The sequence below is a fragment of the Copadichromis virginalis genome, linkage group LG9 (genome assembly GCF_057382275.1).
Source record: "Copadichromis virginalis isolate Kocher_CV1m ecotype Utaka linkage group LG9, C_Virginalis_male_GT1.1, whole genome shotgun sequence".
NCBI classification, from domain to species: Eukaryota; Metazoa; Chordata; class Actinopteri; order Cichliformes; family Cichlidae; genus Copadichromis; species Copadichromis virginalis.
The window spans coordinates 898670-910980 of NC_140626.1; the positions used below are offsets into that span (position 1 = coordinate 898670).

General features: G+C 39.4%; 1 protein-coding gene across 2 annotated transcripts in view; it reads left to right on the top strand.

Moving 5' to 3' along the window:
* LOC146701054 (uncharacterized) overlaps positions 1 to 12311 on the top strand; it is an 85464-nt gene that overhangs the window by 51433 nt on the left and 21720 nt on the right. Inside the window, exons 1-3 of one of the 2 annotated variants that reach the window (XM_085467389.1) lie at positions 7671 to 7792; positions 9224 to 9326; positions 11165 to 11761. In XM_085467389.1, coding sequence (XP_085323515.1) covers positions 9309 to 9326; positions 11165 to 11761 — 615 coding nt within the window. In that variant the 5' untranslated portion in view covers positions 7671 to 7792; positions 9224 to 9308. Of the gene's footprint in view, positions 1 to 7670; positions 7793 to 9223; positions 9327 to 11164; positions 11762 to 12311 lie in introns of those variants that run through there. The other variant, XM_085467388.1, reaches the window with a different exon arrangement.

Here is a 12311-nt window from a genome sequence, read left to right on the forward strand (position 1 = left end):
CCACGCCGCTTTGCTATCTAAAACACTGGCGTCGGCACATAAGGACGCTGTCATAGCCTGTCAACGACGTTGATTAGCTGTGTATATACGAATGTGAATCGCGTGATTGGCTGGACTATGGGATAAGGTGTCATCATTCTAATCCCATATGGGAGCAGCCAGTAATTTACTGACTAACACTGCAAAACAGAATTGTAAAAGTTTTAATTTCAATTTCAATTCAGGTTAGATTTTTTGTGCGCAACGCAGATTTTTTTTCTGTGCAGAGACTGTGCCAGCAGTGCACAACTGCACAATTGCACACGCGTGCAGCTTAGAGGGAACATTGCTCAGGTTGTACAGTGTGTTTAACAGCATTATGGTTACTGTTGTTTAACAGAGAGAGAGAGTATTTTAGTTGTCACCACAAGGAGGCACCGTTTCATTGTAAGGGCACGTATGCTGCATCATCATGACCCTAAAAGAAAAAGCATACCACAACAAAAATGGCACCCATAAGGAAAAAAAGTTTTGCCGCGTGTTGATGTGGAATAAATTTCCCAAAATATTAAGGACATTTTTGCCTCCGTTTTAAGAGTTTCCACCAGGTCCTTGCAGGGAGAGCTGAAGCTCTCTTTTAAAGGCCTGTGGGTCAATCTCAACACTTTCTTGACCAAACCAGTGTGACTGCTGAGGACTGTTTCAACTTCATCTGACTGGATCTATAGCACATTTCAACATCAATATTGTAAAGAGATTTGAACAGATGCTCTACACCCAACCATCTGCTTCACGCTTCCCAAAAGCTTAAACAAGTTTCTTCAAACTGGACTGAAGTGGACTCCCTGTTAAACAGTGGAGGGAGAAAGCAGTGTCAAGATTTCAGTATAAACACAATCATCTGTGCAAACGCACATTCAACTCTCAGCAATCAGCAACAAAGAATCCTCCTGCAGACAAACAGCCCCAAACAGGCCATGCATAGTAAAACTTTTCAATTAACAACAGGGCAGCTTATTGTGCACATCCACCAGTAAATGAAGCTTCTAACTTCACTTCAGCAATCATCTAACAGTCAGGGCCTACCTCCGTGTCTGGATCCATATCTGCTGACTTTATTCCTCTGCATCCTTGATGCCATGCTCTATGTTGAGTTACGGCCTCCTTTGCTACTCTGCCTTTTCATTCGCCCACACACCAAAGTGTGCTGGCACCCACAAAAACATGACAGCAAGTCCCATCATTCGTATCCGGAAAAGTGACTGCTGATTTTCCGCCAAAACATCTGCTCTACTGTCTGAGTGATTATGCTGTAGACTGACCAACGATGAACTTGAATCCGAACAAATGACAGCATGTAAAGGTCTCACGTCCTCCACCCACTGAACAGCCGATAATATTGCGATCATTTCCCCAGTGTACACAGAAAGCCCATCACTAATCCTTCTACCCATTTCCACCGAAAACTCTGGGACCACAACTGCAACACCAGTTTGACCAGTTGTGTTCTTCGAGGCGTCTGTATATATTTGAACATAACTATAATATTGGTCAATGTAAACCTGTACCGCATGAGAGTTCAAAGGAAATGCCCTATCCTCATTCTTCTTGGTCAACAATGTTAAGTCTACCGTAGCACCAGGAAGTAGCCATGGAGGTACTGCCGGTGACGGCACTCTGTGACTAATGTCGAACTGATCCAGATTAACTGCTGTCGCTTGTCTCCCCACAATCCATCCAAAGCTCTTCTTTTCCCTCCTTTCTTTCTCCCAGCAAGGCTTAAGTACTTCATGCGTGGGATGATCCTGCCTGTGGCCCTGTAAATTAGCCCAATAATTAAGTGTGAGCTGCTCCCTTCTCAGTCCCAACGGCATCTCTCCCATCTCCACCTGTAAAGCTGCTGTTGGAGTCGTTTTAAATACACCTGTGCAAATTCGTAGTGCCTGATACTGAATATGGTCTAACTTTACCAGAGTTGTGTCTGCTGCTGAGTTATATGCTACACACCCATAATCCAACAGTGATCTGACCAACCCAGTGTATATGGCCCTCAAAGACATTCTATCCGCTCCCCAGTCCCTCCCAACTAAACATCTCATTACATTCAACACTTTCTTACACTTGTCCACCACCTGAATATGCGCAGCCCATGTCAACCTTTCATCAAACCACAATCCAAGAAACTTAAATTTACTCACCCTTTCTAATTCGTGATCATACAACTTAAGCTTGATGTCTTTACCAACTCTCTTCTTCGTAAAAAACATCACCTTGGTTTTATTAACCGAAAATTTAAAACCCCACTTATAAGACCACTCTTCGACTCTGCTAATCGTTCCCTGCAGTTTCTTCACAACATACTCTATATTTTTCCCTCTCTTCCATATTGCTCCATCATCAGCAAAAAGTGAACACCCCACCCCTGCCTCCATATCATTAAACACATCATCTATCATCAAAGAAAATAACATAGGGCTCACTATGCTCCCTTGAGGTGTACCATTTTCCACCAAAAACCTTTCAGAAAGAACCCTCCCAACCCTCACTTGAATATGTCGCCCCCTTAAAAAAAATCCATTATCCACCCGTACATCCTCCCCCTAACCCCCAATTTACAGAGTTGAATTAGTAGGCCATCTCTCCACATTATATCATAAGCCTTTTCTATATCAAAAAACACCGCAACTACACTCTCACTGTTTGTTTGTGCTTTCCAAACTTTATGTTCCAAACATAAAACTGGATCCATAGTATTCCTCCCTCTTCTAAACCCACTTTGAAATTTAGAGATAAATCCTCTAGTTTCCAAATAGTACGTCAATCTTTCAGTTATCATACGCTCCATCACTTTTCAAACGTGCGATTTTAACGCTATAGGTCTAAAATTTCCTGGATTTGTTACATCCTTTCCAGGTTTCCGTATGGGTACCACCCCAGCTTCGCGGCAGTTTCCCACCCTCCCAAACTCTGTTATACAACCCTAACAAAAGTTCTTTAGCTGACTCACTGAGTTGGTTCAACATGGTATAGCATACCTGATCATTTCCTGGCGCTGACAATTTAGACTTCCGCAGAACTCCAACTGACACTGCATGAACAGGTGCCTAAAATAAGCAATCAATACCGCCCAAATCACATGACCCACCATAAACTATCACAAAATACTTTCAATACAAACCTCTTAAACATAACCATCAGAAATCACACAGTTAACAACAGCATGCAATCTGTATATTATGTTCAGACAGGCCTCTTACAATCATGATCTACAATATTTGGTGGGATTGTTAAAAAGTGAGTGAATCTTTCCGAAATCTTGCTGCCATGTTCTTCTTCTTTGGGTTTGGCAGGCTAGATGCATCAGTGGTGTGTTACTGCCATCTACTGTTCATTATTTCCCAAGTCAGTCTTCTTCTGATTAAACAGGCTGGACTCCAGCTAGAAGCACAAAGTCAGCCTCAGATCCCTAAACTGTCTTATATAGACTAGCACTGTGTAGATATTGTAACTGTGTATTTGTTTTAGTGCAGCTGTCCAGGTTCAGAGGTGTGTGCATGTTGAACACAGTTTCTGTGTACCATCTTCTGATGAATGCTCCAAGAAGGATAAGTCATGTCACAAAGCTTTGACCATCTGGAGCTGGTTTCTTCAACATCACAATGACTTCACTGCACTCAAATACAACGGTGCAGCTTTAGGATGTGGTGTAACAGAAGTTTCACATGATTGATGTGCAGCCAAATAATTTGCCGCAACTGTGCCATGTTGTCATGTCAACAAGGATCAAAATGTCTGAGGAGTGTTTTCAGCTTGTTGTTGAATCATGATGACTCAAAGAAGATCTGAAGGCAAAAGAAGATCCAACCTGGTGCTACCAAAGTGTGACTAATAAAGTTGAAAGACCATGTTCTGTATAAAAGTTATTTTCTTAAAAATGTGACATCATCAGCAGAAAGTTTGGCTGTAATTTCTTCAGAGGTTGACGGCTCTGTAGTCGAACACACCAAGTTTATTTGTAACATTTAGATGATAAACTCAAAGTATTTGAGCAGGCGTGAATGACTTCGTGCCTGTCATAGTTTCAGATATACAGTGTTAGATTGGGTTGGGCACCTCTGGTGTATTATCATCATCTAATAGCTGAATGTACAATATCAATCCACGTTCATTCAGTTAATGATTTATTCATTAATCTGTATTCACTTTGAATTTCTTTGCTCACATTCAGGAGATTGAAAAACACCTCATGGCATAATGCTTTTCAGAAACTCTCAAAGGCAACATGGATTATTAGACTCAGTGCTGCTCATTTATTGATTTTTGATTTCTGCAGCTCCTCTGTTCGGACAGCTCCACTCAGGCTCTGCTGGACACCACCGTGCTCCTGCTGCAAGGCACCCGGTTGCTGGTACGCTTCCCAGTCATGATCATCGGTGGCATTGTGAGCAAAAACCTGGCAACCTCCAGCCACCATCCATCCGTAACATCCCCTGACAGATCCCAACACAGCCCTGATACAAACATAAACATAAAATACATTATATATAATAGTGAATGACACAATCGTATTATAGGTTGGGAGTATGCTTCTGCTGTGAGGCTGCTTCCCCACGTGCTTATTTAATTCACCAATGGACCAGTTACAACCCAGTATACAAAATACACTTTATATGTTATGATATATTCCTCATGTATATTTTAGAGACTGAATTACTTATAATATAGTGAAAATTTGTATGAACTGTTGACATGTGAACAAAGCATATGAAGTTATTCTATTTTATTTGGGAATAGGCAGAACATCCTCTCTTCATTTCTCCCAGCATCTTCAGTTTCTTGTATTTTGGTATTTATCTGTATTATGGTTTATCTTCTGGTTCTTTAGTTATCCTGTTTTGAATTTTAGAATCCTGTGTTTCAGTTTATGGTTTTGTTCTCAGGTTTTGTGTCTTGTGCCCTTGTGTTTAGTGTAGGTTTATTTCAATGTTCAATGTACCTTCCCCACCTCACCCCAGATGTTTGGCTGGTCGATGCCACCAGGCAACGGACATTATGAATTCAACCCTGTTGTTTTAAACACTGGTATGAATGTAAACAACTCCAAAGTTGACAATACAAGTTTTGAAGGAGCAAATTAGAGCCTTGCCAGCAGCTAATGCTCCTTTAATTACAAATGTTTTAATGTATATCAGCTTTTTTGTATTAGGTTTTAATCTTCTTGTCTTCATGTAGCTCAACATATCAGAGTCTCAGATTTGATCTCTTCCAGTAAATAAAAGGAACTGGGTGAATTTTTGGTCCTTTATTTTTAACCCATTGATTTTAGAAATATTTGAATTCAGTCGACTCTGGCTATTGTAAATACAGTTTGTTCGATCCAAAATACTTACTGGGAGACAGAACACCATCGACGTTTTCTATATAATAAGAGATGAATTCATGAAATTGTGTTTTGTTTGATTTTGTTATATCTTCCAGTATTTGTAAAAGTAATGTCCATGAAGAATATTATCTGCCTTGTGTATGAGAAACTAAATAAAATATTTGTTTCACCAATTCAAAACTGAACTTTCTACATGTCTCCAAACCTTCTTCAGAGACTGAACATCCGAAAGTTTTAGAGACCTTAGACGTCTATCTTTCCATGTTAACTTGATCTACAATCCTCTATATTCACAATCACAGTATGAGACCCCGTGTCAAGCTCATGTTGTCACAGTCTACGTCTCACTACGTCTGCTGATTTATTTATTTTTTTTACAAAGAACTGCTGCACATGAAGATAAATCCACAGATACATAAACCAGCAATCATCTTGTGGTGTGTCTGTTGGAGAGAGAGAGTATGTGTGTTTCTTTGTCACCATTGTACTTGATGAGGGTGGGAAGCTGCAATAACAGCCCCCAGGAGCCAGCGGCAGACACAGATGGATCCAGAAGAACCGGGCCATCCAGCACCTCCAACAGTAACAAAGACCTGAGGCTGTGGATGAACACATCAGTGGAATTCAATTGTTAATTAATCAATTGATTATATTCATATCTGTGATTCCCAAAGAGAACAAGGACATAACAGGATGTGGGGAATATAGACCAACGTGAAATTGAAAACTATTGTGCTGATGAAAAGAAGCCTTACATTTGGTTAGTTTGGGGTCAAAACAAATGAAAGAAAAATAATTTTCTTCCAAAAGTTTGTTGGAGAATTCTTATTGTAAAAAGTGACAGTTATACAATCTGTAAAGGAGAATTAATTGGATGAGATTTTTGGAAAGTTCTTATCAAATCAATTAGTTGCCTCCACAAAGCAGGTGCAGACTTATTGTTAAAGAGTTGAATGTGGTTCAAATGGCACCTGACCAAGAAATATGTAAGATCTAATGTTCATAGAGTTTATATAACACCACATGGGCTCGTCCGGGAGTTGAACCCGGGACCTCTCACACCTGAAGTGAGAATCATTCCCGTAGCGCAAAATGCAACACGGGAGAAGAATGTATGAAAGATTGTGTTGAAAGCTGACTGAATGTCCTGCAGCTGTATGAGACGCATTCAGGGAACACTGCTCATTTAGAAATCTGTTTCAAAAGTGTTACAAATGCACACAGTATGATCCACAAGTGCAAACTAAGATTTTAAAAAGTATTCATCTTCAGTGAATGTTGTGTAACTTCTGAGGACTCACAAGCGTGCGCTTCAATCCGAACACAAAAACAAAACAATGTGACCACACGTAAAACTGTTTGACAAATTCCATAAAACATTCACGCTCCAGTGGATGCATCAGAAAGCAACTCGGAATTAGTATCTTGGCCAAGGATATGTGGCTTGCAGACTGGAGCAGCCAGGGATCAAACCACAAAGCTTCTGATCATAAGGTGACTTGTGCTAAATGTTGAGCAACAGCCACACTGGGATGAGCCATTTTAGACATCCAAGATAAAATGTCACATTGGTTAATTACAGAGTTAGGGATTGTTACATGGAAGACAAAAGAAATGTTCCTGTCTCGTGTGTCTTTGTTATTCAGAGATTTCATGGCTTCATGGTGCTGATGAATGACTTTTTGCACCAACCAGGCCGAGTTTATCTGCAAAGCAACACAAGTTATTGTGAGGTTCATCAATCAACCAGTTAAAGATCTAACCTTATTCAGTGGGAACAAGTATCAATCTATACTTCTCCTATGAAAAACCTTCTAAAGCTGTCTATAATTTTACCTCCAAAGTTCATCAGCAAACAGTTTGAATGCCTGTAATTATCAGGCTGTACTCAAACCCATTAATTAAACCTGAAAACTGTGCTGTGACTCCAAACCCAAGTACCCTCCTGGGAAATTATGGCTAATGTCACACTTGGATCTGATGATAGAGAAGTGAGTCAGTGTAACCTTTATTAAATCAGGAAAAACAACATGTATGCTGTGGCGGCCTGCAGAAAGCAAAACCTCTTAAAGAAATGGAGCTAATGGTAAGCTGAAGACATCTGATGTTTATGTTAATGAATAAAACACACTGAAACATTTTGTCCTAGTTTTTATTGTTTATTAAAATACTTTTAAATCTCTAGTTTTAGCTCACAAAGAGTGACACTCAATTAGTTTTTTTCTTTCATGAGAAACAATTTAAGCCATAAAAAAGGAATGATGACATTTAGGATATTAACCATCTAGTCCAGCAGGTGGCGGTAATGCACCTTAAAGCTTTAACCGCCAAAGAAAAACCCAAAAGAAGAAGAAGAAGCCACACAGTTCCCGCTTGATTGCGTTTGTGTTTTAGTTTATTGTTCTGGCTCATCTAAAGAGAAGCACTAAGGTAACTTCGATGTGAGTTCAGTCAATCTTGAGTTTAGCTCCTGAGTGAAGTTTTCTGTTGCTCTCCTCGGTCTCTGTTGTCAGTTATTTGTGAACCCTGTGAAAGAAAAAGCCTCTACATCAAGTCAAGCTGCTATAAACTAATTTACAAGAAAATATCAACAAATGCTAATGAAACACAGAGAAGAAAACAGTGGTAATATTAGAAAAAATCTTTAAAATGAGCTAAGCTTCTATTATTTTTTGGTTTGTTACTAAGCGCTAGTTAGCATCTCTGTGGCACCTGTACAGTTTTTGAATGCAGCTAGCTAACCAAGCTAGCTAGCGCCACCCTTCATCCATTTAAGGTAACTTAAATTCCAAAAATTCTGACATGTTGGCATTAAAAGCGCTATAATAAAATACATTTATGAGAAATATAAAAATAAATGTATTCCAGGCTAAAACACAGCTGCCTTTTTCTTATCAGGGCAAAGTTGTGTCGGCCCACAGGGCATGTGATTGTAAAAACTGGCCTCATTGTGAGAGGCCTGTTATTAGAATCATTTCAAAGATTATTTGATATATACTGATCAGTATTCAGCGAGTGAGTCTGCTTAACTGTTAGCAAAATAATAATGATAGGCCAGAGATACCAGAGATGCATTTTTAAAACAAATACAGCCTCGGCCCCTAAGAGGGGATCTGTGCTCTAATTTTATCACATTTAGAAGTACTGCTGATTTTTTTAAGCTCCATAATTTTTTGGAGGGTGAGATAATTTTCATGTTTGCAAACAAAACTGAAATGGAGGAACAAAGATAAATAGAATAGAATACAATAGAATAGTTTTTGTTATTTTCATTGTACATATTTAACTAAATTGTGGGTGCTCCATACCAACTGTGCTTGGAAAACATTATAAATAATAAGACAGCTAGAATAAATGACAGAGAGGAGGAGTAAATACAAAGAGGAGGAAGGCACACATTAGAGGACAGGTTTCAGAATACTTGAAAGTAGTGCAGTGGACTTGATCCATGTATAGAATCCAAGTGTGAGTGGACCCCACTGTGATGAGGGTTATTCAGATCATGGCTCAGATTTCTACACCCACTCAGACAGGATAATCTTGTACGGCACACCTGATCATTTCTCACGGCACACGTATGTGCCACGGCACAGTGGTTTGGAAACACTGTACTAGTTTTTGCAGCTCCATTGATTGTTTTGTGTTTGTTTTTGGCCAGGACATTCTTTAAACAGGAATTGCTCTCCTGGTACTGGTGTGCCATACTGCTAAATTTGGTATCGGTGCTCAAACCTTTTGTGTTTATTTCAACCAAGTTGCCCACCCAGGGAAGCTAAATATTTGTTCTTTGTGTTCTCAAATGAACATATGAGACACTTCAGTGCAGTGTGGAGTCTAACAAAGATCTGTTTTGTGTCCCAGCTGATCAGCAGAAGGAGAAGAGTCTGACGGAGCAGCAGAGGAACAACAGCTACTTGGACTCAGCTCAGCCACTGCAGAGAAAACAATGAGCTCAACACAGAAGGTGACAGAAACTAGTGTTAAGAAATACTCCATTAAAAGCTGAAGTACCGATATATGTTTTATGCTAAACTAACTGAACCTTGTGCTAGGGCTGCACGATTTTTTGGCTTAGAATTGAGATCACGATTCTCTTTTCCAGTATAAATATTTATTGCGCTTATTAACTGCACATCAACTTTGTAACAGTTGAGACTGAACATAAAAACAATAAATAAACATAAAAACAACAAATGTCTCACATTTTGTCGTTGCCACAAAATGTTGTACTGCTTGAAATTCCATCTCCACCGTTGCTCGACACTGCGTGTATAGAGCAGGCAGTGCAACAATAGAAAAATTGTTGCGGGACGGCACTGTATAGCGTTTGTCTAGGGTGTTGATCATTTTCCTAAATCCCTCGTTTTGCACAGTGTTGATGGGAGCCATATCTTTGGTCAGGTGATAAGTAATAGCCTCCGTAATTTCTTTGTGCCTGCGGAAGTTCGACGTGTATAGGGAAGCGCTGTATAAGGTTCCCGTTATTGATGTTTGGGTGGTTGACCGGGACGGATTTTCTCCTGTCACTTTCTCGTCATCCCTGACGTGCTCTCTGCTGTTTTTTCCCTGCTAATTTTAGCATCACACGGCACAGCTTCTGTATCACGTGGTATAAGGCTCCGCCCTTGTCATTTGTTGAGCAGGAAGAGTGAGCGCTTGTTTTCATGCAGATTACGTCCCGGATCAAAATGCGGTACAATCGTCGTCGTCGTCGTCATCTTTTTTTTTTTTTTTAAATCGTTGTCATTTGGAAATGAGATCGCACATAAGTATGAATCGAGATCGCGATTTTCTAACGATTAATCGTGCAGCCCTACCTTGTGCTATATTAATGTAATGTAATAATAATGTAATAATACAATGCAGTAAACAGTAAACTTACCTGCTTATCCTGCACTAACCTGCAGAGGATTTTTACAGCAGTCTTTAAATCACACTGAGACAAAATGCACATAAAGAGTTTTGTGTTTGCTGATATTTGTTGAGCTGATAGAAACGCTGCCACATAAAAAATATTTTCTTTGTTGTCTTTGTATTGCTAGATGTTGAAATACCGCGACTGCACCTTATCAGCACCTGCAGTCGTTCAGGTTTTGTGCCAAAAAACAAACACCGGCCCAATTTAACCCCTGACTAAAGCACACAGTTTTGCCTCTTTCATCTCTCATGATTAGTACATTATCATGATTGGATTTCACATGTTACTGTTTAGGTTCAAATCAATTTGATCTTTGATACCTGCAGTGATGAAATAACTCTCCTCAAATGCCTTAAACCAGAAGTAACAAGCCTATTTTGAAAAAGTAAGGAGTAGAAAATACAGATATAATTTTTTTAATGTAGAGAGTAAAAGTAAAAAAAAAAAACCCTCAGGTTACAATCAGACTCTGACATCATCCTGCACTGAACCAAGCTAGTAACTGTTACATTTGATTCATTATCATTGAATAAATTAGACAATTACAGAATTATATAATAAGAATCAGCAACAGGAAATATAAAAAAGTACAGACCTGGTAAACATTTATTACTATTCTGAGTGTGTTAGCATTAATATTTGTGTACAAGCAGGAGGGATGGGCATGATTTTAGAGTGTTTACAGTCATTAATTATCTTTAACACCAGGTTGGATGTAATGTGTTACTACTACCAGTAGGTGGGGATAAGAGACCTTTAAGGTGTTTGGTGCCACATTCCACCTTCAGGATTAAAACTAGTGTTAATGGAGGGAGTTTGAAGCTTCAGTTTGTTTAATGACTGCATTTCACTTACTGCCTCTGTTTGTATCTCTGTCACTGCAGGACCAACGTGGACCGAGAAGTCAGCGCTCTCAGGAGGCCGACAAACCTCACAGAAGAAAGAGAGAGAAAAAATACACCTGTAACGAGTGTGGGAATGGTTTTACTTTGAAGTTTAAACTAAAACAACATCAGCTCATCCACACTGGAGAGAGACCGTTCAGCTGTGACTTGTGTGGAAAGTCGTTTTCCTGGAAGAAAGCCCTAAAAACACACCAAATCGTCCACAGTGGAGTTAAAGCGTACAGCTGTGATCAGTGCGGCAAAGCTTTTACTCAAAAGATCAGCTTACAGAGACATCTAGTTACCCACTCTGGAGTTAAGGCATACAGCTGTGACTTCTGTGGAAAAACCTTCAGCCAGCTACGGAGCCGAAATATACACCTACGCATTCACTCCGGAGAAGATGTGTACTGGTGTGATCAGTGTGGCAAATACTTTACAACAGACACACACTTACAAAGCCACATGTTTACCCACACTGAGGAGAGACCTTATCAATGTGACCTGTGTGAGAAGACTTTTAAAACTCCACAGTACCTGAGAAAACACCAACAGATCCACACCAGAAAGAGACTCTACAAGTGCAGTTACTGTGAGGTATGTATTTTTATTTTATTCTTGTAAGTTCAGTCTGACTGTTTGGAACAAGCCTGCTCATTAAATTGTGTTAGCATGTTAGCACTGCTACTGCACCGAAGAGTAGCTCTGAGCCATTATTCAGAGTTTCATTTCACTTATGATTTTTGTTTACACGATCATGAAAAACTAAAAATGCTGAAAATTGATATGTTGCTGTTATTTAATCTTCAGGCAGCTTCATGGTATATCATGGTGTTATTTGTGTATAAATGGCCTTTGGTTTACAGCAGCTCATTCCTCTGTCAGGTGTAAATGGAATAAAATAAAACATAAATTAAGTACAAAACCAAACCATTCAGTAATCTTCTGATATCGTTAACAAAGTTGTATCGTTACGTAATGTTTCGTAGTATTGTAGCTGTAGTATTATTGCTTTCATATAGCTTTAGTACTTTTAGTGTTAAAATAGCCATTTAATGTTATAATTGCAGTGTCATTGGGGGTAATAGTGTTTTTTTGTGTCCCAGTCAGCTGAGTGTTATAACTGCACAATTACAGTGTTTTTAAT